The sequence below is a fragment of the Cyclopterus lumpus genome, chromosome 9 (assembly GCF_009769545.1).
Source record: "Cyclopterus lumpus isolate fCycLum1 chromosome 9, fCycLum1.pri, whole genome shotgun sequence".
NCBI lineage: Eukaryota > Metazoa > Chordata > Actinopteri > Perciformes > Cyclopteridae > Cyclopterus > Cyclopterus lumpus.
In genome coordinates, this window is record NC_046974.1 from 21,097,241 (window position 1) to 21,123,953 (window position 26,713).

At 43.1% G+C, this 26,713-nt stretch overlaps 1 protein-coding gene across 2 annotated transcripts in view; it reads right to left on the bottom strand.

Moving 5' to 3' along the window:
* ccser1 (coiled-coil serine-rich protein 1) overlaps window positions 1–26,713 on the bottom strand; it is a 105,901-nt gene that overhangs the window by 61,124 nt on the left and 18,064 nt on the right. For both annotated transcript variants that reach the window (XM_034541587.1, XM_034541588.1), the window contains exons 6-8: window positions 25,167–25,272; window positions 10,145–10,319; window positions 4,008–4,085 (exon numbers count right to left, since the gene is read on the bottom strand). In XM_034541587.1, coding sequence (XP_034397478.1) covers window positions 4,008–4,085; window positions 10,145–10,319; window positions 25,167–25,272 — 359 coding nt within the window. The remainder of the gene's footprint in view (window positions 1–4,007; window positions 4,086–10,144; window positions 10,320–25,166; window positions 25,273–26,713) is intronic.

The window sequence follows — 26,713 nt, forward strand, 5'->3', positions numbered from 1 at the left end:
AGCCTTTTAAGCTGCTCTGCTCAACTTAAGCCATTTAAACTGCCGTAAAGACGTCTTATAAACCTCTTTCTGTAGTCTTTGCTTCTCCATAATTCAGGTTGAGCTCTTATCAGCAGGTGTCATAGATTGTTACTTTAAAAAACAGCTGTTTAGTATTGACATAGCCTGGGGTACGGTAGATAACCTTCCTTCTTAAACAACTGTTGCAAAGTAGCAGTGGATCAGTTGAACTAGTGTGGGACGTGTGACCGGCCCCACACTGAAGTGACTTTTTTGGGATATTGGTGTCGTTAAAGACCGTCCTCGCGAAGAATTGGCCAAAGTAATCACAGCAGGAGCAAAGGCAGACGCCATAGTATTAAAAGTGAAATAAAATACACAATGTGACCTAAAATTATCTCTTTTGTCGTTGTTGTTGTTGTGTTGTGCATAATGAATCATTTGAAATGTCACTACTAATGTGAAAGAATGTGAATTTAACAGAAAAATATGAAAGTCAGGAAATCCTGAGAAGCTCTCTTTCACACATTAATACGCTTCAGTTTGCGGCAGTGTGTGTGAGAAACTCGCAGTCCTCACCATTAGTATGAAAGTCCGGCCATATCTTATTTAGTTTAATACATGCGTGTTTTCCTGCACACACACGTGTATCTTTTTAACCTTCTCATGCTGTGGCCTTGGTGTGAGGAACGGTGTATAATTATAAACTTGAAGTTGTTATAGTAATACATTATTAATTTCTAATTATGCAGCCTGTGACACAATGATAAATGTTTGACTAAAAAAAGAAGCTCCTCATGTCTGCTGACACAAAAGGTGAATGTACACAAACGTCAATTAACTACGGCGAGACAAATCCTGCTCTGAATACACCTCTTCAACCTCAACAACACTTCAGTCTCCTAAAATACAGTCGAACACTTTAACTGGGACAAAATCTGGTAAAAACCATGTTGTATGCATCGGGTCTAAATTAAACTGGGGCGCACTGTGACACTGCAGCCTCTCAGGTGGCTACCGTAGATTATTTTTACACCTGCAGAGTCGCTTTCTGGAGTGCCAGGACAAAATTCTCCTCTTCTCGTACCCTCCCTCAAAACCCTCTTTTTCTTCTCCCCCTCCCTGTCCCTCTCTTTCTCCACCACACTCTTCCTCATTCCCTTCCCTCGGTTTTCCTCTCTCACCGCCATCTCCTGCACTCCCGTATTCATTTCCTCCTATTTTACCCAGTTATCTAACTTAATGTCTTCGAATTGAATACATTCCCTTTGTATGCAACTCACAGATAGCTCCCCCTCCACCCCGCCCCCAAAGCCTTTCTCCCTCATCCCCTCAATCTATCTTATAGTCAAGTAGAACAATGTCCTATTCTCAGCATTGCAACCATCTCCTCATATACTCCTCGTGCAATATGCCCTCTCCAAGGTTTTGTTGTTTATTTTCTATGCCTCCAGCTCCGTTTACAGGGTTAGCTTTTACCTTCTCTCTCTCTCTCTCTCTCTCTCTCTCTCTCTCTCTCTCTCTCTATATATATATATATATATATATATATATATATATATATATATATATATATATATATATACACACACACACATACATATACACACCCTGCCTGTTTTGATATCCTGCCTAACCTCAATTCCTTTAGCTCTAGTTGTTTTCTCCATGCCGCTGTCACTCCCTCAGTCTCTCTCCTCTTGAAAAACCAGTCAACTCCCAAAGTCAGGGAAGGAGACGCTCAGGGTATTTAAGATGAATGCTCCATTGTTAATCAAAAGAGGGAAGAAAAAAGAAAAAAAATCACTGTTCATGACAAGACTATTGTCACGTTCTTCTTAACACTTGGTCGCCAGCTGGTGCTTTTTCTTCAACAAACGTTTGGCACACAAACACGTTAATCATCTGGTGCAAATCTTTCTTAATAGGCAACAATAAAGTGAAGAATCTTTAAAGAAATCCCCCCTCAAAAAAAAATTGTTCTTCACCACAACCAAGTTTCGGTTACGGCCGAAAGCTCCAGATGAAGCTAACTAAGTGATCCGTGCTCTTAGAACATCTTTATTCCAGACACTCAATTGTATGTGTGTGAACATCAATAATGCATCGTCATGCTCCTTTTAAAACAGTTAGTATGACTGCAATACCTTTAACACAACGTCTGTCAGCCTTCAAAACCTCCTGTAGATTTGTGATGGATCTCCACACAGCAACTCGGTCAGCCTTCTCCACAGACAGAGCAATGTACAGCTATAGTGTTTGCTAATGATTAATGATTATAAGTCTTTATATTTGTGTTTTGGACTATTTAATCAGACATTTGGCCTATTTTTCCGTTCTTCCATCTATCTGTCTGTCTGTCTGTCTGTCTGTCTGTCCGCCTGTCTGTCTGTCTGCCTGTCTGTCTGCGTGTCTGTCTGTCTGTCTGTCTGTCTGTCTGTCTGCCTGTCTGCCTGTCTGCCTGCCTGTCTGTCTGTCTGTCTGTCTGCCTGCCTGTCTGCCTGTCCATTCCTTCATGTGGGAGTTTGAGACAGAGCTGCTGTCTTCATGCTGCGTCCCATCCTTATTTTTCCTTCCTCATCCAGCTGCCACTGATACTCCATGTAGGTCAATAAAGAGGGCATGCATTCACACAGGCCTTAGTTTGTGGTTGTGTTTTGCTCCACCACATTTTAAGGGGCTTTTACTGTACCTCCCCATGTATGTGAAGGTGGGGGGGGCTCGTCTCTCCTTTAACGGTTTAACGGGAACTCTGCTGCCACCCAAGTAAATCCCAGAGAAGAGCTTGACCAAAAGTCCTCCCTTGGTATACTTAAACCTTGCGTGCGCCCACACGTGCACACACACACACACACACAGACGTGCACACACACATTCACACACACACACACACACACTTGAGCACTCCACTGCCAGTCCCTGCATTAATAAATCTTATCGGGGCGCACAGCTCTGATGGACTAGGTTGACAGAGGGTGTCTGGGGCCTGTCAAGGCAAGCAAAGCACTTTGCCCCTCTCTCGTTCCATTTATCCCCACCTCTCTTTTTGCTACTCTCTTCTTTATGTTTCCCTCTCCTTGTCCCCTCCTGCCTTGCTCCTATTTGATCTTTGATCATGAGTTCATTGTTGTGATGAGGGTAAAACTGAAAGGAGACACATGAATCAAAAGAGGATGTAGTTATAGCTTCTTTTTTTCCACCGCAGATGGACTGCTGTATTCTGATGGTTGAACTAGCTGGCTCCACGTATTACACTGTTGAGTAAAGGTTGCCCAATCTATAGTGACTAGTAGCAACCTAGAAACATATGAACAGAGCTCCACGAAAACACATTGATGGCATAAACTGAATTTTGCTGTAAGATTTCAAGCTGGGCCAATTTCATCAGACACTTTAATGAGCACCTACGCACAAATCAGAACCTGCAACCGTTACACTCACACTGTACACATCTATCGACCTGCCACCATGCGGCTCCTCACACTGAATCCACAGGACCCCCGGACACTTTTGTCCATTGACGATTACATTTAGGTTTATACAAACAACCACAACAATGTTGACAACAATGTTGACAAAAGGGGAGAAAGGCTGCGCTCCTTTGTGCAATTCTATATATAAGATATGAAGACAATATGGTGTCTCTCCTGCAGCTAAATTCACTTTGTGTTAGTTAGTTCGTAGCTATTATTGAGCAAGTCTCAAGACTACAGTTTGTGCCAATAAACCAATATATATAATACCAAAATTATTCAGGGGGGACAATTCCGGGCAAAGATTGAGCTGAATCCGTACAATGCCTGCTGGCTTTGGGAGACACCAAGGTTAAGTGTGGGTGTTGCTTACATTCAAATGTGTTAACAGAAGTCAATGATATTTGGTTGAAAGTTAGCTCAAGCCACTCACTGAACACAGCAAACATATCTCTATTCCTCTCAAACACAAACATACAAATTCAGTATCATTCATACGCACGAAGCAACATAAAATGGTCTGCTTCAGGTTACCTTAAATGGAAGGGATTTTTCACTGCAGGGGCTGATGGGTAGAGACTGGAGGCTGCTGGCAGGACTCGTCTCTGTGCTCTGCAGAAGACAAAAATATAAAAACAACATCTAGATGAGGTGTGTGATTTACAGTGCTGCTTGTGGTGTGCACAGAATTATGTTTACAACTTCAGCCTCAGTTAATACTCGTCTGCCTGTAACAAAATGCAGGCAGCTGCAAGTATTGTCGCTTTTAATTATTTCTATTTGATTTGGCAACAAACATAACACATAAAAAGTATGGCTACTAATTCAATAAGAAAATAAAGAGGGGGATAAAATAGACTAATTCTATCCAGATAGGTACTCATTTGCGCTGCAGTGTTTTAAAACTTAGTGTTAGTCATTTTCTACAGAATATCTGCAGGACATCATTACATCTAGTCTGTTGATCTCGGGTTGAAGCACCTGTGGTTCTTAAAAATGTCGGACAATTGCCCGCATAAATACAACTTTATGTTGTAACTTTTCACCTGGTTTCTCACATAATGTCTGTGTTTTCTAACGCCAGCTGTGATCAGACACATTTTGGCTCTGCTCCTTGATACAGGTGTCTAGTGGGCAAAGAGAGCAAGGGCAGCTAGGGGGTGCTCCAAAAAACACACACACACACACACACACACACTCCTTAAAGAGAGCAGGCGCTGGTCTAAATGTCACCTGTGAGGCCTTATGATAGGACAGATGGTAAACCTGGAGAGGATAAAGTCATGTCTTCAGGCAGGACTGCTGATAATGATGTAATGCTGCATGCAGTGCGATACGACAAGATACATGAAGAGGAACACGGTCAGGGGAAGTGAAGTTTGAGCTGACTCCATGTTGCACAAAATTTGTTTTCTGACCAGGTAGATTTCTTTTTCCTTCTTTCTTTCTTTCTTCTGCTCACTTGAAGATTGATATGCAAGCCAACCCCTCTGTTGTTTGAGAGAGACGGCGATACTCGAGATGACCGTAAAAAAAAATATATATATCTTGATTTTGTTTGTGCATATTTGTGTCCTAGTTCCAGGTTTCGAAGGTAACTCTGAGAAACATCAGAGCCCACATCTTTGCACAGCATAAACTTGATGGTTTATTGGTTTGGCTGACCTTTTAAAGAAGCATACCTCCCTATCAGAATTATAGGTGCGCTATGGCGTCAGGCCCTCAATGTGTCACCGGTGATCAATGCCGTTCCCTATGTGGAGAGACAGGCACACACTCACTGACACCAAAACACCTTCTCTTTTCCCTCTAACACACACACACACATTCTCTTTAAGGTCACCCCTGTCCCACAGGCCTTAACACACAACTGTCCCAACAATTAGATGTGGTTCAGTAAAAAGCCTTTTTAGATTTGAAAATGTGGGAAACTGCCTGCGAGCTCTGGATTTAATGACTTGCACTACCCAGAAGCTAAATGTCCAAAGATGATGAATGGCCCAAGAAAGGAAAACAGGTTTTGTAGTTTCATACACGCCTTTAATCACATTCCCACATCAGTTAAATCAAGAAATGAAAACCTTCAAATAACTCAAGGTGCATTCATGCCCACTCTTTGGAAAACACAGGCTGAATGCTTTACATTTGAAATACCAACTCGGCTTTTTCTTCCCCTTGTGCTTTTAACCCTGGGCCGCAGGCGTTCTCATATAATCTGCATTTCTTAAATAGCTGGTGTAATGCCAGTGCCTTAAATGACAATATAATGAACAACGGCACTTTCGACGACGCTTTATCATACTGACAGCGTTCCCCGCAACAACACTACGCAGGCACGCTGCAGAAAAAGATTTGGTGGAGGCAGCAAGAATTGTCTGCCGCCACAAGGCGAGCAGCTGCCTCGGGGGTAAGAGTCACTGGGACGGACGGAGGGGCTGCAGGGACACCAACCGGGCCGGGCGGTGCATGCGTGGCTATTGCAAAATCAGGCCCACAAAGACTGTGAACAAAATAGGGCCGTCACAGATTCGCTAGAATCCATGTCTGACATTGACAAATGGGGACCATTGTGCTCGGCAACATTAATGCGCATATGGACAGTGGCATTTTAGAATCTTTTCCTCCGTGCAGCCAAAAGGATAAACCGCCGAGAGAGGAATACATCGAAGATGGATGGGGTCTCGGCAGCTGCCTTAAATATGCTAATCTGACTATTATGATGCACAACAAACACAGGAAATGATATGGTGTGATGTATTTGCTGGCCTGTCGGTCATGAGTGTCTTGTGTAATGATATGCACTCGTTAATGCTTTGTGTACACTCACAGGTAGGCCACGGTGGGAGGGAGAGATGCAACAGAGTTCCCCAGTCCAACATTAACTGGTGATATCGAGGCAACTGAGAAACTTGCCTGTTTTGCTCCTTTTTATCATCGTGCTCACTGCTTCCAGGTCTCCTTGCAAACAACTGTTGAGCTGCATTTCACTTCTGTTTTCCATACAGCTGGCTGAACCTTTAAGCATTCACAAATATGCTCTTGTTCGCCGTCTCAGATGGCAACAACATTAATCAAAAAGTGTAATGCTAAGTGTAGCTTAAGGCATGATACATTATGTATATCATGTAAATATCCACTTTAGTCCACACAGAGCAAGGTAATGAGATAAATATTGGACGTTTGGACTTGAGCGGTGGTTTCATAACTACAGTCATTATTGTTATGTTTGCCTCTTTGTGATTATCCCTTTGCCTTTCAGTTGGTTTGAGGATGACCCGCCGAGCAGTGTTCTGGATGACATGAGAGTGAGAAGACAAGTTATATAAAGGAAAATAACAGAGGATTGAGGCTCAATACTAAAAGGTCAAGCAAAGCATCCAGACATGCAGTCACCCTCCCATTGCTGGAGAATGGATTACATCCATTGATGGCGGGTAACAACATTTGCAAGCTAATGACACAATAGAGCAAGCAAAGAGGGCAATTCCCTCTTTCTCTTTCATATTCTCCTCTCTCTCTCTGACCGTGAGCACGGAGGTTGTGAGCTGAGAGCGTTGTTTTGTGAGTAGATGGTGGTTTTTGTGTGTTTTTCTTGGTGAAAGTAGCTGACAGAGAGTAGTGTATGTTGTAGCGTATATTGTGGTGTCACGGGGGTGTTGTGTGGTGTTACTGTGTGCACGAGGCGGTTTTCTGTGTGCGTGTTGGCGCAGTCGGACGGCGAGTGCTGGCGGCGTGCTACCGCAGCGTGCTAGCGCGGCGCTATGGACCTTAGTTGGCTGACGCAGAGACATGGTGTACGGGTCGCGCCGTGTTTCGCGTGCTCGGTGGAGGACTGCAGTCTGGTGGTGGGTCAGTGTGAAGTCCGCCGCCCGCATGAACAGCGCGGTCGTGATTTTTCTCGACAGTGTGGACAAGGTGAGCCTAGTGGGGGGAGCACAGCAGGGTGAGGAGGGGATTCAGGTGGGGCTAGGTGGGGCCCAGCAGGGTGAAGAGGGGATTCAAGAGGGGCTGGGTGGGGCCTAGCAGGGTGAAGGGGGGGTGCAGGAGGGGCAGGGAGGACAGGGAGGGATGGGTGGGGTCCAGCAGGTGGATCAGGTCGACAAGGGAGGTCAGGGAGAGATGGGTGGGGCTCAACAGGGCGGTCGGGTGGGTGCTGGAGGGAAAGAAAATTGTGGGTGCAGGAAGCGGCTGTCGTGTTGACAAACATGACTAACAGTGAGGTTGGCATGGAGGAGGGTGAGGAGGAGCTTCAGGCTCACCGTCTGAAGAGGAAGAGCAGGGAGGAAGGGGAAAGCTCACAAGCGAAGAAGGGAGTCTGAATCTAGTATGGAGGAGGACTATGATTATGAATGTGGATCCTCTGAGGGCAGTGATTCCCCAAGAGGGTACAGTCTTGGCAGAGTAAAGTGGTTTCTTCATGATAAGAGGACTCGGAAGGGAGTGAGGACAGAAGAAACATTTTTCCGATATAGTGAAGCTCTCTAGCTCTATTCAGCGACACATGGCCGGTAAAGGCAGGAAAGGCTTTACATCTCAGGAGCGCCTCGGACTGAAAAAGGTAGTGCAGGAAATTGAGGAAGAGCTAAAGAAGGGCGGTGTATGTGAAGCACACAAGGCCGGAGACCCAGTGGAGCGACCCTGAGGAGACTGATGTAGGTAGCCGGTTCTGGACTGGGAGGCGTGTCGGCGGTGGCTTCCCTGCTCTGGAGGACGAGGACGAGATGCTGCAGGAGAGTGAAGGAAGAGCAAGCTCCCGACTCCGCAGAGACTTAAAACTGAATGGGGTTTCAGGACCACCACTCGGGGACACAGATGGTGTTGGAAGTGCTCAGAAACGCCCGCGAGCCGACACTGTTAAGGCTAAAGCCTTCAGTTGTTGTTTTTTGATTTATTTGTTGTTTTATTTAGTTAATTTGAATACAATGAGTCTGTTTGTTCGTATTGTGTAAAATAAAGGTTTTGTAAAAATCAATCTTTCTCTCTCTCTCTCTCTACTTTTTGTCTCTCCATCACCATTCTAGTTAATGTCTCTGTCCACTAATTATTATCTTATCATTTTATGTCTCATGTCTCTTTCACAGTTGTCCTGGGAGGAAAAAAAACGAGAAATGAAAAGTGACGAGAGAGGGAGAAAGTCATACATATGCCTCTGTGGACTGTAATTCACAGAGAGGTCCTTACAGCTAGCTTTGATCTTAGTTCAGATGTACTAATAGTGGGATATTAGGGAAGGTCTGGTCACCCTTTTATATGTCTTTTCGTGTGTGTGTGTGTGTGTGTGTGTGTGTGTATCTGTGTATCTGTGTGTCTGTATAATATTGCTGTATTTGGTAAGGGTCAGTCCCCCATGTAGATTACAAGGAAACAGCAGCCAGACATTGCTAATGGATGTTCTCTCAGCTCAACTTCCAAAGCAGGAAGGGTATTACTAACACCCCTCTTTGGTGTGTAAATGTTTTAAAACATAGTAGTATTAGTATGAATATGACCACTTTCATGCCAAAACAACACATACACAACACAATATAGTCAGTATCACCCGACATGAACTTCCAAATAACTTGTGCAATTGAAGCTACGCTTGTACAACTTTGAAAAGCTTGAAAAAAGGTTGTTAAGGCCTCAGCCACTTTCTAAACGAGTGTTATCATCATTCGGTTTTGATGTCAACTCTAATTACGACTGGATTATGAAATCAGCGGTTGATTGTATGTGTTACCATTATGACTGAGAATCTGCCCCCGGAGTCAAGGTCTGTGCAAATTGCAATGGCCCCAAAATAAAACTTGTGAATCACATTGAGAGCAATTGGATGTCTTTCAAAGAATCTCAATACATGTTTAAATATACATTTTACCTCAAGTTTAAAAGCGAGATTAGTATTTCTGTTCCATTTACATTCTGATGTAAAGTAGGGCCACAGTTAAAACGATTCCACGACTGCACAGGGCCATCAATATGTGTTCATGGCTTTTACAGTTAAACCTTGTGCAGCTATTGCAACGTGTCAGTGCTTTACTAAGTGACCATTACAGCTAATCACGTCTATTATGGTGTGGATGCAATTTTGCTGGTTTCCCTGCTATCACACAGAGATGGCCTCATAGCCTGAAGTGAAACCTTAGTTTTAAGCAGGCTAAAACATTTGAAGCGCAGAGTGATACTCTGAAACAGGAGGATTAATGTGTGGAGCGTGTGTGTGTGTGTGTGTGTGTCTGTGTGTGTAGATGAAGAATATGATGGCAAACACTCAAATATGCCTTCCAGTTTCATCCACCAAATGTAGAATCTGATTAAATTTGCAAAACAAAGTGATTACAAAGACCTTTTAAAAGGCGGAAAAGCCTCCACTTTGAGATGATTTCATGGAGCTGAAATAAAGCCTAATAAAACAGGGATTGAAGAATCTGTCAGTGGGGCACTGCACTGTTTTGGTTCGAAAACCATATTATGTATTATTATTATTTGCTAACCCCTTAAAACTATTTAATGCTTGAATAACTTGATCAAAGAAGGGTCTGTCAGTGTGGTACAAGAGGAATAACATTTAATTCTGGCCGCAAGTTGTGTTATTCTTGTGCTTTGTGGCACACAGTGTCTTAATCTGCGTATAAACCCATGGTAAAAAGATTCTGTCGGCTTGTGTCTGTGTGTGCATGTGCATATCTCACCTCCTGCAGTGTCCGTCTCAGTCTTAAGAGCAGGGTTTTGACAGCGGTGCAGTCCTGCTGCATCAGCCGGAGTGGAAAGGTCTCCAGCCCCGGCGGTAAGGGCTCATCCTCCCTCCCCAAAGCCAGCCCTGAGCTCCAGTCAGCAGGCAGCAGGCTGGTCGGACGACTGGGCTCCCTGGAGGAAAAGGTAAAGTGAAGGGAGAGAAATAAAGAGATGAAACGTTAGCATGAGTCAGTGTGGAAAACTTGAGCATTGACCCGTCTTCACCGCTCCCCACGGGCAACGAGTGGAATCTCATACATGGCTTTCATCGTTCCTGACGATGTGGGTGTGTCCCAATAGTTCCCAGAATCCTACCTGATATCTTGGGTGTACAAACACGCTCCTACTTTCTACAGAGCAAGAATACAAATCTCACTGCATCTCATTGCAGACATTAAAATCAACGTGGCTTTTAAATAATAGGAGATATTTCTACGGAGGCAGAATAAAAGAAGGTGTAACAAAAGGTCAAATGGAGGTCAAGACCTGCAACACGTCAGCAGATGGTACACACACAGGCCTCCCTTAGGTCTCCATTTTAATGAGCGCTGATTTCTATAATAAGTCTGTTTTACTGTAAGATGATTGAAAACGGTGATAATTACTTACCAACTCCCACACAAACAAAACAAAATGCCGGCATCTGAAGACGCACGTTCACACTAATGCATTCAGAGATCAAAGGAGCCAAAGCACAAAAGTCCATCTTGTAATCCTGCGTCTCGCTGCCATTATCAACTCACAAAGACACTTCATTGTCAAGAGCTCTGATTCATTGTGGCCCACCGCAGCTGTGTGATCTTGTCTGTGTGTGTTTTTTTAACGATCCCTAATGTAGTGTTTTGTATTATTTTGGGGTCCACAGTGATTCTTCTGCCGAAAACAACCCTGTGTATGTCTTTGCACATGCAGCTGATTGTGTGTGCGTGACTGTGCGTGTGCTTGCGTGTGTGTGTGTGTGTGTGTGTGTGTGAGCTGCATACCAAACACCTTTCTAATCAACAAAGCTTTTGGCGTTAATCGCAGCAGACCTCCTGGCTGTTTGACAGATAGAAGAGGCGCAATCTCTCCAAAAAGGGACACGCTCATAAGTTACTGTTTAACGCCTGATCATCAGCAAGCCTCCAAACCAATGCGACTCTCAGCTCCTCTCCGCACGCGATTGTGTGGCCGTGGGTCTGAACTCAGACACACGTGCACACAGGCAACAGGGGGAGATCAAACACGGCTCTGTTTTAATTAACTGTCCCATTTGAGAGCACAGTCCATTAAGCAGTAAACAGGCCTCGGCAGTGTGTCTTTGGTCTTCTTCTCACCTTCGGTACAGCAGAGGACAGGCATTGGGAGGAACTTTCAACAGCAGTCGCAGTTGCTCAATGTCACAACATTGCTCATCTTTCTTTGGCCTCCAGCCAACACTAAAACTCAATTGAAGCCCCACAACTGAAAAACACTGACCTTATCAATAAAAACGGTATCTTTATAGTCATTCATTGCTTGGGGCCCACTTTACATGTTCCGTCAGTTTTACAGTCAAAATATAACCCAAAGCATATTTTTTAACTGCTCAAGACAAACGATTATATTCCACCAGACATGAACACAGACTTAAAGTAAAGATCGAGGTCTCCTTTTGTTTCAAAATAATTATGTGTTTAATTCTGGCCTCTCAAACATATGAAATGGAGCCACTTGCGTCATGGAATTTCAAGTCTGTATGGCTGCTGTTGGTGTATAATGTTGATATATACTACAGTATTTGCGTCTTTAGGGAATAGTAAAAGCAATTTTAATTTTCTACATTACCATTTGAACATTTCCCCTGGGTTAATAGTTCAGGCACTCTTTTAAAGCAGCAATAGTTAGATAAAAACAAGTCTAAGCTGTTGAATTATGCTTAACCTTTTAGATTCTGGTCTGGCTATGCTCATGGGTCCAAGTACTCAAGTAAAGAAACAAGTTACTTGACATGAACAAATGTCTGGTCAGCTGGGGATTAAAGTGGTAAGAGTACAATGAAAGTCAAATGTGTCAATGAGCAAATTATCTGTGGCATTTGGTTTTAAAAGGACAGTTTGGAGAAACAGACCGGGGGACTAACTAACCCTTCAGTGGCGAATCGTGCCAATGAGAACGGGACCTTCTATACCTTCCTAGACACTTTTCTGCTATAGGCAAAATCAAATTTTAGTGCTCCATCTTCCAGAATGTGGTTGTTCTAGTTATGCACACGGAGGCAGTCAACTTTATGAACAACAATCATTCAACAAGTGTGTAGGAACTAAATGCAACCAGTCCAACGAGATGCAGCACTGAAGAAAAAGCAGCAGTAACATTTTCCAAAGTTTCGCGAACCAAAGACGTTCACTTCAAGACGAAATCCATCCTCCTGTCCTGTTGGATGAATCTTTCATTAACCCGGCCATAAAGCTGATGTGCAGCCTTAATTAACCTGCTAAGATTCTCGTAGCCTTTCCAATTCCACCTCAACCTCAAGTCCTGTTAATGCTGAAAAGTAAAACTTTTAAAAAAGCTGTCTGCATCCTGTATCCAATTGCAGTCCGGCTTTCTATCAATAACAATGCGGAGACGACCCTTACTTGGCCCAAAGAGAATGACCAAATTAAAAGATTGGGGATGTAACAAAAGCCTTTTGAATGTTAAACTTCAAGGTCATTCAGTACAACTATTAACAACAAATATACTACATTACAAACAGGGAAAAAGCAAGAATATCTTGTGGAATTAACTAAACGTCATAGAATGCTATAATAAATGCAATATAAAAGTAACGTGTGCCGACATGGTTGTGAACCGTTTCATCATTGCAGGAAAGCTGCCGTCAAGAAACTGAAAAAAATAAGACTAAAATTAACCAACAGATGAATCAAATGTGTGAGTAAACTTCTACATTTCTCTGCAAAGGCGTGATATTTTAACAAGGAAAGGAAAGACGGGGGATGTGGGGGACAATCGGCTGTCGTAAAAACAACAAAGACGAGGAGCAAGTTCAGTTCACAGTCTGCATATCAAGGAAAGGAGGACGGGGGAGGGACGGCAGTAAAGAGAGGCAGGCAAGAGACGAGGAGCTCTTCATCATCAAGAGGCCGTGTTTACTTTGACTGATAGCTATTTAGAGGGGAGGTGGGAGCAAATTAGACGCCGCTGGTCCCGTTCTCCCGGAAAAGTAAAATCACCAAGTAATTGCGACATCAAACTCTCCAGGAACATTCTTTTTTTTAAATGCTCTCTGACCATGACATGACTAAAATCAACATGAGCCACTCCAAAGTCTTGTCAGTTTTGCTCCCGCGTTTGCCCCCATTGCCTTTCTTCTCCCCCCCCCCCCCCTTCACACTCTCTCCTTCCGACTGTCTTTCCACTCAACAGTCATCAACCCTCGACTGCTCTGTCCAAGCTCCCCTTTCTGTTCTTTGTTCACCTGCCTTTCCCTTGTCCCCCCCCCCTCCTCCGCCCCCTCCTCCCCATCACTCTGACAACCACAACACTAAACCGATGCAGTATCAAAGCCTAACGTCCCCCCCCGGGGATAATGCTTAGTGCCTTAAACAAATGTCGATGAATCCTGCCGTCTTTTAAAGACAAGTGAGCTCTGTCTGTCAGGAAGTCACTGCCCCCCCCCCCCCCCCCCCCCCCCCCCTCCCGCCCCCCTCCCTCTTGAACTGTCATTGTAGCTTTTGTTGCTGCCTGGCATCTCAGGTGAGAGTAAACTTTCTCCATTTATTTTTCTGTTGCTCAAACCTGCTATCTAGGCTGGATGGATGGAGTGTAAATAAATGGCATATGATAAATTGAGCACTCTTCCCACTGACAGCTTGTGTCAGGAGGCGCAGTGCAGTGCCACAACAAAGTTGTTGTTTTTGTTTTGTTTTCCTACGTCTGTGTGTTGCTCTGAGCCTGACACTTTTGCCCCTTTTCTAACCTGAAACACCAGGGTTTCAGGTTTGGATTGTTGTTTTTACCCCTGTGGTGCAAATCAAATCCACAGAGTGACGGGAAAACGAGTGGGAGAAGGGTTCAAACAACAGTCACCTGCCCTTGAAACAATGACCGTTGCAGTGCCCTTATGCAAGGCATTTACTGTTTCAGGAAGTGGAATATTCCTGGTTGGACTGTAACTGTCTTTTGTTTATGGCAAAACCACTAAATCTCACCTATAGAACAATGTGTCATGATGTCAATTTTGTGATTGATGATTTTATTTTGCTTCTATCTAAAAGAAAATGATATATCTCCTATATTATCTTCATCTATCTTCAACTAATTTGCAATATATATTTATTGTATGTTCTGGCAATATTTAGTGTGTGAAGTAGTTCATCGAGTCAGATGAGATTGACAGTTTCTAGCCCAATCACAACATAATTCAATAAAAAACAGCCCAAATAATTTCCTCGCCAGAAAACCGTGTACAACCGTAACATTTTAACATGCGCAATAGAAAACACATCAGAAGCATACAAAGCATCATATATACATCAAACAACCAAAAATAAAATATCTCAAACCAAAACGAGTCAGACAACCACGCCGTCAAATTGTCTCATTACATTACATGCTGTACAACATCAGGAGAATACGACCTCTTCTCACTCAGAAGGCGGCACAGGTTCTGGTCCAGGCTCTGGTCATCTCACGGCTAGACTACTGTAACTCCCTCCTGGCAGGTCTACCTGCTAATGTCATTCGACCTCTACAGCTCATCCAGAATGCAGCTGCTCGACTGGTCTTCAACCTCCCGAAATTTACCCACACTACTCCGCTCCTCCGCGACCTTCACTGGTTACCGGTGGCCGCCCGCATCCGCTTCAAAACATTGGTACTTGCGTACCGTGCTGCGAACAGATCGGGTCCGGTCTACATCCAGGACATGGTCAAACCGTACACCCCATCTCGTTCACTTCGCTCGGCTTCTGCCATTCGGCTTGTAGCTCCTTCACTTCGAGCTAAACACTCAACAAAATCACGACTGTTTGCTGTGCTGGCTCCTCATTGGTGGAACGAGCTCCCCATTGACATCAGGACAGCAGAAAGTCTCTACATCTTCCGTCGCAAACTAAAAACACATCTTTTTCGACTATACCTTGAATAGGTAGCACTTAAATGCCGTAGTAGCACTTAAATGTCCCTTACCGATAGCACTTTGTTGTTTAGCACTTTAGTAGCACTTAAATGGCACTTACGGATAGTACTCTGTAGTTTAACGTTATTGAAGAAATTGTACTTGCTTGATTCTTGTTGTTCTGAGTTTGGACTCATGGTTTAATGCACTTATTGTAAGTCGCTTTGGATAAAAGCGTCAGCTAAATGACATGTAATGTAAAAATTGTCTCATCAGTGATGAAGACGTCAAGGCAAGAAGGTTCTACTTCATCCCAAATGATAACGTTTTAAATATTGTTTTCAGATGACATTACTATTGTATACGACTATAAAAAACTACAAAATATTAAAAGCTACTCAAAAGTGTTTATGCAAAAGTATTTAAGTGTCAATATTTCTTACTGTAACGGCAATATTTTCTCATTTGTCATTTATTAATTAAAATGTTTACATCTGAATGTTGCAATAATGTCATTCAGGTATCACTAAAAAGACAATATCCAGGATTTAGCAGGAACACTGGTCTGTGCGAGAAGAAGAAGAAGAAGAAGAAGAAGAAGATATTCTTCTTCTTCTCAAATGTGTTCTAAATACCTAATGTTGGTTAACAACCTGTTTCTCCAGCATGTATATTGTGATACAAGCGTCCAAGAGAGAGTCGCCATGACTACCCAACAGTGGAGAGAGAGAGAGAAGCTGCATCCGGTCTGCTCATGTGTGCAGCCTGGTGGTTGTTGGTGCGCACTGCAGCTACTGCTGAAGACAGGATGCCAACGCAGCATGAATGTCACGTTAGTAGAAACAAGTCAGGTCGCATCTGTCAGGTCAGTGATAGTTACACAGGAGGGTTTGAAATGTTGCTTATTGTCATCATGAACACGGTTTACCAAATTGGGCAAAATGTCCACCCAGCAAGAGGATGTAGAGTCTTGACACTTGCTCTCCCACTGCAATACAAATCCACTGCACCAAACTGTGACTCCTAAACCGGGAGTGAACCGGACCGCGTGACTTGTGTGTAGCGTCACAAGTCGTTTTCCAGCTCGGCTCTAGTCTCTTTTGCAGGTAATTAACCCATACATATGTGGAGGAGCACCCCCCCACACACACACACACGCACACACACACACACACACACAAAACACCAGGAAGTGCAGTCGAAGACAAGTCTCTTCAGTGATGATAGATGTTATACAGGCAGGGAGGCCGTTCCTCTACTCAGGGTCATCTGTCTTTTCACTGTCATGAGCCGATAGCCCGACACGCTCTTTTTTTACAACTCTCTCTCTCTCTCTCTCTCTCTCTCTCACACGCACACACACACACTGCACCTCTGAACAGGTTATATGAGTGCGAGTGCCGGCAACAGGACTTTGTGATACGAGTCAATTAGAAGATAACGCAAATGGACAAAGTCCTAATTTGAATTTATATAGATGTAGGATTACACCAGCCGGTGGATGAAACTGGTGCAGCGTGGCCTGTCAGTGTGACGCTACAGTAATTACAACTGAATACGGGGATTAGAGCGCAATTAAATGTTTTCACAGCAATGTTTCTCTTTTAAGTCTTTAAGTCAGTAATTAAGCAAAGGAAAGAAAAAGAAAAAGTATATAGGGAAGAATTGTGAACAATGTCCCCTTCTTTACCTCTTTGTACTCTCCTCATGACCTTTTCTTTCTCTCCTGTCTATCCGCTCTCCTTTCAATATGTAATTCTGCTTTTATTGTCCTCCTCTCCTTCAAACTCTCCTCTCCATCCTTCTGACTCACCCCTCGCCCCTCAAGAAACATTTCTCAGAGGCAGCGTTAGCAGTGATCCATTACACCGACCTGAAAAAGCCAATTATCTGCCTTTTTATGACTTTCATTATTTTACCCCTCCCACAGTGTTTTATTACTGGGCTGCTGGCTTCCAGCAGTGACACATACCTGTGCATCCACACAAGCAATAAACAACACACACACACACACACACACACACACACACACACACACATACACACAGGCAACAGCGAAGAGACACACGTTTCTATACGCACACTTAAGATGTGTATATTTACATAATGTTCAGTTAGCATATGAAGTGACAAATAATGACTGCTAGTCAAATGCATAATGGTTGATTGAAGTGCATTATCTTCAGCAGCAGTGAAGAGCGGTGGGCTGCAACCTTGTCAACCAGCAATATTAAAAACTGCATTGTCTCAGGAATAATAGCGCTAAATGACAATTTAACAATGAGCCATGGCTCGGGAAGACGGTCCGTCTCCTGTGCCCACTTTTACCTCATTACATGTTTTACCGACAAAAAGAAAAACACATTTACGGGGACAATCTGGTACGTGTGCGTATGTAATGTGGACATCTGTGTGCACTCGGGTGCATGCACGAGCGAGGCAGAAGTACGATAAGTAACCGCTTTTTTTGCCGCGGCGATTGGAGAACGATGTGTCACTCCTTCCCATCTGACAGACACGGCGTGCTCATCTGCATTCAACACCCGAGGCTGCGGGGATGTTTAATGCCGCCATTAAACTCATCTCCGTACATAAAGTGCATCTGTGACTAAAGCGCGAGCGCAAGCCAAGCTGCGGGCTGTGAATCTAATGGTGAATTTGAGTCTTCCGACGGAGAAAAGGGGGCGAATATAAAACAAATTTAATATGGCAGGGGCAACTTTCTGATTAAGCTAATTGTCCTTTTCGGTTTTACCTTGCACTCTGAATCGGCACTTGTTTTTGCAAAGGAATTATGTGCCGTCTGCCTCATTTCTTTCTCTAACCTTTACTCTCCTCCTGCCTCTCACTCTATTCTTCCCTCTCTCGCTTGTTATCTGACCTTCTGACGCCGTCCGTTCGCGTCCATGAGTGTAATATTGTTAATCTCCTGCAAAAAGAGCCACCACGCGAGCTGTTTGTTGAGAGCGACACACTGTGCACTAATTACTATCAAAACTTCTTGTCACATTACAGTTTCCTCTTTCAGAGAATACGGCCGAGCGCTGAAGTAGAACGTGCTCACTTTTTAAGCACAAAAACACTGCTACGAGTTCAAAAACTCAGAGTGACCAGGAGATCTAACACGTCACTTTGGAGTGTATGTATGCGAGCGTTATAGGATTTAATTTACCCTTTAATGTTTATTCAAAAGTATTCCTACCTGTTTGCAATCTCAATAATGATAGCTGATTATAAAAGCATGAATGCCAAAGGTGACAATAGAGCAGAAAGGCAACCACTGGTTGACTGAGGCTGAATTTTGTTTTTTATAAATCTCAAATCTACAACTCCGTATTAAAAAAATGCCAATACCCCCACCCAAAGGGAATTATTATTTTGAGGGCCCATTAACATGTATTCTATTCATCACGACATGATAATGTTACGCTATTTACTCGAACGCTGTGATAATAAAAGGACCGGAATTTCAATAATCGTATAGGTTTTCTGGAGCAAACAGTGAAGAGAAAACCCGGGGCGTAAGGGCTTTGCAAATTCCCGTTCTAGGATATGTATTTCGGTAAGCGGGCCAAACTCAGCGTGGTGCTAATGTTTTTACGATGACGGTCTGTAGCAACATCAACAACATTAAAATAAATTCGAAATGCGTCTCTCTCCTGTCCTCACCTCATTTCCTCTCATCACTTTCAGCCCGCCTAATCTCAGAGATATTGTTTGTCGTAATTCAGATTTGTAATCTTGGAGGGCCACTCTTTAGCCACCACTCAAGGTCATATCACCTCTCAGCAGAGGTTTTCATACTGAATCACAGCGCACGGCGTTTAGAGGACGGGCATCGTATCCACTGACCTCACTGACCTCACTGACCTCACTGACTGCAGGTATGCAAGCAGCTACCCAGACAGGCAGGTAGACCATCCTGAAGGAGATTGGCAGGCTTTTTACAGGCTTTTTACAGGCCTGCGTCAGGGCGTTTGCTTTATTAATTGCAACAAATAGAACAAAAATGCTTTTAAAAGGAAATTGCCAACCCGAGCTTTAAATGAAAAAGGAAAGGTGCCACGGTACCAGGAATAAACTCAAATAATGCAAGATATTAAAAAGGCATGTATGCTCCTCGTGTTCTGAATACTGAAATATGCTGTATATTTATGTTCAGGGGGGACATTTGTGAGCAGCATATGAATATGACCAAATCTTACAACATCACTGTGACGACAATACCTCAGGTATTCTGTGCACTGAATCTAGCTGCTGTTTGCCAAGAAATAGTTCCAGCACGTTACTCCCCATGAAGCACAAGTTATTGTTTTTAGATCTGTTCTGAGCCAGACATGCGGTCTGGACAAGTGTGGAAATAATAAAAAAGGAAAATAATAATTTTGACTAGACACTTACTTCTAACTTATTTAATTGGAGGGCTCTGATCAAAAGGGCAAGGTTTCGTAATGACTTCTCTCCAGAAGCTTTCTTTTTCAGAGCCACGTTTTCTTTTTGGTGCCACAGACAGCTACGATGAATAAGGGCACTTAAATCAGCAACATATTCTCATGGGAAATATTCAGTATTCACCAAGTATGTTTTGTTTTTTTTAGCAATAGTAGAAGGAATGTGTTTGAGAATGCAACAAACAGGGATGGATACATCTTAATGTTTCACTGCAGAAGGAAAATGTTAAGATTTTCAGTACACTTCATTACAACCGCGCTCTAATCTCAGCATGCTGTATCAAAAAATATGTTCAAAATCAACAAACAGCACGCTGTGGTCCACAAAAAACAAAAGACCAGTTAAAAAAGACAAGAGGCAGATAATTCTGTAAGAGCCAAAAACAAAAGAGGACCCCCCTGTCTTTGTTATTCAAAAAACCTCCATACGAGACAAAATGATATGACAGCTCAGGAAAACACAACACACACACACACGCCCACACACACACACACCTCACCCATGTCATGTCTTACAATCTGGTAACAAAAGAGTGATTCTTTCATATCTGGAAGAGACCACTAAGTAATGGAAATCAAAGGAATAATAATTATTCATTGCCAATGTGATGTTTTTCTTTTCTGCGATACAAATTAGAACAACAAGTTCCCACTCGAAACAGGAGGGAAAGCATGGCAGCCAACTCTAATTAGTCTCCCAGTGTTGAACATTTAATAAACCCAATAGAGGGACGGAAATCAGCAACACACGCAGGCTACAGGACTTTTAACATGTTTGACCGGGGGGGTGCAAAGTCCAACTAACCCGTCACTACACCCCCGAAAATTATACTGCAAAGCATGTACAACACATGTCATGTGTGTTCTACATGCTTTGCGGGGTCATTTTCATGTATGTTTCAAACATTAATTATTAAGCGGACGTACAACTGCGTATTATCTTAATCACTCAAAATATTAGGTGACTAAAAATGGCGACCATATATTCAGTTTGGAGTGAGTGTTGAGCCCTGGATGTATAATGTAAAACAGTTCAAAACCCCACAGATTAAAACAAGATAAAAGAGTAAATTTTGTCACCACTTGTTGGATTAATACATTCTGCATCATTATATTCCAGCAAGTTGAACAGAGGGAGGGAAATCAACTCCCTCATACTCCTCCTGTGTGTGTGTGTGTGTGTGTGTGTGTGTGTGTGTGTGTGTGTGTGTGTGTGTGTGTGTTTGTGTGAAAATCATGCTGCAGTGCATTTTATCTGTCCCCAACTCTTCTCCAAGGCTCAGCTGGATTCTTTATGCTTGTCTATTTTTATAAATGTGCATTTGTGCATGTGAGTGAGTGTTTGAAAGTGTGTGACTCGATGGATTTTTGAGGATTTTTGCTGACTATATTAAGTCAGGTGGGATTAGACCACAATGTGGCTGATATATAAATCATATTAACATTAAACACATTTGTTCCCCTGTTCATGTGTGTATGTGAGCAAATGTTGTATAATCACAGATTATCTGTCTCGGTGGGAGACGATGCGCCATATCTACGTCTCTTTGCTGTTTAACTCCCAAACTAACTCAAGTGTGAGAGAATTATCTGTCTGATTCTCTCCGTCTCCCTTTCCATCTATGACGCCTTTAAATTACAAGACGCAGTTGATTCTGTTACAACTACAAAGTAGAAGTCACCTTGTATAGCTCGAGGCATGTGGCAGCCAGGGTGTTCGTTGTATTTTGTTAGTGTACTTTGAACGACCTGTTGAGAGAGGATTCTCACTTCTGGGATTATTAATAGGAAACAACATATTAACCTAAATAAAGTCATCTTTAATTAACTTTCACTCGGGCAAAATTGTGATCTGTCCATCCACATACTGTATGTTTTGTTTTCTAATGAGTGTTATTATACCGATGCATGCACATGTGAATGTTATGGCTGCAGATGAATCCTTAAATCAGAATTGGAGATGTGGAGACTTTCATCCACTGGACATTAACAGAGAAGGACACCTATGAGCCCGTGCATGTCGTCTCCTCTGATTACCAGGGATGAAAAAGAAAAAAAAAGGGAAAGAAAAGAAAAGAAGAAGGGAAGAGGGAAAACTCAACAGGCAGACTGCCGTTACCATAGCAACAGGCAAGCTGTACTTCAACTGTCAAAATTGCATTTCTTCAGCGTCTTTCTCTATAGGAGAGACGAGGGACGAGTCGATGTTTTAACACAAGACATTAAGATATACCACGCATACTAATATTCAGTATTCACCTCCAACTAACAGGCTCTGAGGCACCCATCATCGTCACGCAGTGAAGATGGGCAACATTATCGAGAGGAAGTGCACCGGCGAGGGCTTTATGTAACAAAGCACACAGGCTGATGTATAATGTATTCTTGGCCCACCTACAGTCTGTCAATAAGGAGCCTATGACACTTCGATACATTGCATGCATTTGGTGTTATCAGCAATGTAATATAAACGTAGACATGTATAAGGAACAGCAAACAAAGCTGCTGTGTTAAAAGTTAATGAGAAAGCAACGCTGCAGTACTTTTAGAGGAAATGAATTCAACCTCTATCTGAATTCTAAAAACATTGTTTTACTACAAATCTACGGCGAAGCCATCAGAGTGGAAACATCTGGAGCTGCAACGATCAGTCAATTAATCAATTAATCAATTAATCGAATGAGAGAAAAAGTAACATTTACTCCCCCTATATTCTCACCCTGTTAATTTTATCCAAAGCTGTCGAGGATTTCATAGCAAATAACTATTGTAGAGCATACCGGTGACGGATCCCTGCTCACCAGCCAGGTGGATATAGTGATTCTATAGTGATACAGTGGCTGGTGAGCAGGGATCCGTCATCTCCCCCTCTCCAAACCGACTATATGCCACGTCAAAGAAATGGAAACTAATATTTAACACGTGGCACTTACTGCTATAGCTTTGTTATTGAGGCATTACTGTTTACTGAGTAACACACACACATAATTAAATACTTGCCTTCAAAATCATCCAACTGTCACACATCAAAGGGGAGGTGTGCGTGCAAGACTGTGTGTGTGTGTGTGTGTGTGTGTGTGTGTGTGTGTGTGTGTGTGTGTGTGTGTGTGTGTGTGTGTGTGTGTGTGTGTGTGTGTGTGTGTGTGTGTGTGTGTGTGTGTGTGTTCAGCAGATGTTATGTGCAGCCTGTCAGACAGCCAGCAGCTGATACTCTCTCTGGACAGGCTGACTGACTGACAGGTGTAAACTTGTGTGTACGTGTGCTTGTGTGTGTGTGTGTGTGTGTGTGTGCGTGCGTGTGTATGTGTGTGTGTTTGTGTTTTCTTGTGTGTGAATAGTTGGGAGCTAGCTTTGCCGCCAGCAAATCAATGTCCCCTGAAGGGAATGTGGAACCTGAGAAAGAGCGAGAGAGACCGAGAAAGAAAGAGCAAGCCCAGGGCGAACACATTTTGCTCCCTTTCCCCTCTCCAATCCCTTCACTCACACACTGCACACTGCCCAGTAAAGTATGTGTGAACCGTTCTCCAAGAAGAAATCAGTGCAGATGTTGATTTATCACTGTGGGACATTAACCCGCGCCTGGTCTTGATCTGGGTAAGAAACAAATCAGATTTGTTTGTCAAATCAGATCTTTGAGACGGACTGTCGTCTGCACTGCTGTGATCCGATTGGATTTGTTTGTCTAGACGTCACAAACATATCTGCACGAGTTGCTGTGGTAACAACGTTTGTTATGTCGCTACTGTATACGAGATGCTGACTGGTGGCAACACGTATGTATTTATGTATCGATATGTGACGCAAGAGACAATTTGAGCATCCTGAATGGCTGAGACCCAAATGTAAATATCCAATTTGTTTGTAGATTTCCAGACTTTCCAATCTGGATATGCCAACGCAGTCTGAACAACGCCTTGGATCGGGCTCCATTTTGGGAACTGTCAGAGCGTGTTTTACTGGCATGGATTCCCATTCTTATTGAAATCAAAAGAAAGAGAAGTCTGAAACTCTATCTAAGTCTCAAGGTTGTGATTTGTTATGGAAGTGTAGCCGCTCTTTCCATCCAGACATTTTTCTTATGATTTCTGAGGATGCTCTGCTGCTCTGCACTTCAGCTACAAAAACTGCTCCCTTGCTGTGGTGAAGTTAACTGAACATAAACTTCTCCCTAAGCCCACTATATCTTATCACTGTCTCACTGTCAGTAACACACACATACTGTTAAATTGTGTGATGTGTCTCCAGTTGTGTAGGCCGGAGTCATTCTGGAGTTAAAGGATCAAGACTTTAGTGCAGCCTGCTGGCTTGTTGCAGGTGGCATATAAAAGAGGAACTTATTAGGTCCTCACTCAGGCATACCATGATTCAAATGGGAATTTGCTGCATACCTTTTTAGCCACGTGAGCAGCTTAGCTCTGGGGATGGTCAGTCTGGACTGAAATACTGTATCTCTATGCGGTGGAGTGCCCTGAAAATTGGTTCCCACATTAATTCCCCCATCAGGATGAATAATAAGTCTGGCGATGCACTGACATCTTATCCAGCTCCACCATCGGGTCAAAATCTGTACTTGTCCAGTACTTTGGTTTAAAGCCAGTATCTGCAAAACAAACCACATTTCCAACAGACTCATCTGTACTTGGGTAATTAACATATGTTAGCATGCTAACACACACAACTAAATGGGAAATATCATACCATAAACATAATGCTAGGTTGGCATTGTTGTTAGCTGAACGTGTGCGTGCAAGTGGGACTTGACAGTATAAATGAAACAACCAATGAGCTGTCTGACAAAAACCTTGGCTGGGTTGAAAAGGTTGATTCCCAACGTGATGCATGATTCACTGACAGTCTAGACAGAGCAAATGGATCTCTTTTCAGTGCAATATTTAAAGAGTGCTTGATAAAAAAAACTCTTCTCAAAAAGAAAAGAAGCGAAGGCTAAGTCCAATGTCTCAATGGTGTAATATCAATCCTTCAACACTCGTTGCATAAGTTTGACCTGCACTATTTCTGCAAACAGAGACGCTCATAGTCAGTTTAATTAGGGCAAAATATGGAGAGACAGATGCATATGGGTGCGAGCAGAAATGAAATACGTTCAAACCAGAGAGGAGAGGAGCCATGAGAGAATAATCATCTGCCTGCTCGTCAGACATGTCAGACAATAATGCTGGTCATACAACCCTCTTATTACATGCTGGCTCCATAAAACTCCATAAAACTGTCCTCACCAGTGGTGCACACACACACACACACACACACACACACACACACACACACACACACGCACGCACGCACACACCTTTAACATTTTGTCTTCATTTGCTTTGTTACATTGCAAGGCGAGAACACTGACAGCTCTTTTGCATTTTTTGCATTTTCATTTTCTGCCCATAGCTGTACAGAACACAGTATATTGATACAGATATCCATATTTACCTTTGATTGTTTTCTCTCCCTGGGATGCGCTCTCCTGATGGGTCCATGGGGGAGGGGAGCAGGTTGAGACAAGAGGCCAGGGACTGGCTCGAGTCTTCTCTGGACACTGTGCGCACACCCAAACACACATATCGTCATTATATGACATTGATTTTTCTCATTTTTCTCATCTCAGCTAAAATGTGTAGTAGAAGTACCTCACCTGACCACAACATAGATTACTCATCAAAAATGTAAAAATGTCTACTTAAGTTTTCTCCCAAATGATATATTCGAGCTATAAAAACACCAGTAATGTCACAAAGTAGCTTATTAAAATCACAAGTCTACTTTAAATGGCACATTTGACAGAGCAGTTTGAAAGTCTGGAATAGAAACTGGTGGACAAAGCCAAGACGTGGCATTTCTTCATGTCTTTGAAAAGGTCTCGTTGTCTTTCTGTCCTCGTCTGATTCCACGGGGCATGAGTCACGGTTGGAGAGGAAACACAGCGCCCTGCAGCTGAACACTACTGGCCATAAATTGCTGTGAAACTGCTTCTTTTTAATAAAGGCTTCAACCAGCCACCTGGGAGAGGTAAAACTAAGGAGTACCAATGAGAGTGTGTGGGATGGGTGAGTGGGTGTGTGTGGGTGTCTAGTCCTATGTGTTCGTCTGTGTATATCTTGTTATGAATGTGTGCATGCATCTGGTCTGTGTGCTGGTTGTGTATACTGCCTGAAGAAGTGTGTTCAGGTGTGTGCGAGTACTTAAATTAGTCCCTTTAATTTGGGGGTGTGAAGGACCTTCTTTTCCCGTCGCCAGCACAAAGTCTCTTGACTTCATGAGAACAATTCATCAAACCTTTAATTTCATGCTACAGTCTGCAAACCGTGAGCTCTAATGACTAAGCATGCGCACTTGTGTGTTAGTGTGTGTATAATAATGATGGTGCCTCTTTTTGCTCTGCACCAGCCGGTGCCTTAAGAGGGGTTTTGAATCCGTGTGTGTGGTTGTGTGAGTGCAAACCCACCCTCCCTACCGAAACGCTCAAACCCCCATGAGCACAGGAAATTCAGTTTATTAGGGCTGGCGCTTCTGTTGTAATCTCTACTCCACAGTGCGGCTGAGCATTTTACTTCATTTGATTGCAACTGTAATATTCTGCATGTCCACCTGGGACTTGTAGCCTCGAGTATAAATAGGTTTAATATAGCTTCACACTTCTATATAGTTTGACTGCGTGATCTGTGAGATAAGAGTCAAAGCTTGACGCGCTCACGCACGATGAGAGAGTCAACGTGTCCATTTACAAGAGAGTAGATTAACACCGTCTCCATATTTACAGTCAAACACGTAGTTCCCCGAGTCTGAGAAGCACAGGAATGAAAGGTAATCACATTTCAAGCTCATGTTAACCCAGGTGACTCATCATATTCACGGGAGCACCAACTCTCCAAGTCGAAGCAGTTCGATGCGTCTCATCTGAGGAAAGCATTTGCAATCTGAAATATAATCAATGCTACCAGTATTTGGAAGAGCTTGTAATTCTGCTAAATTACCATAAT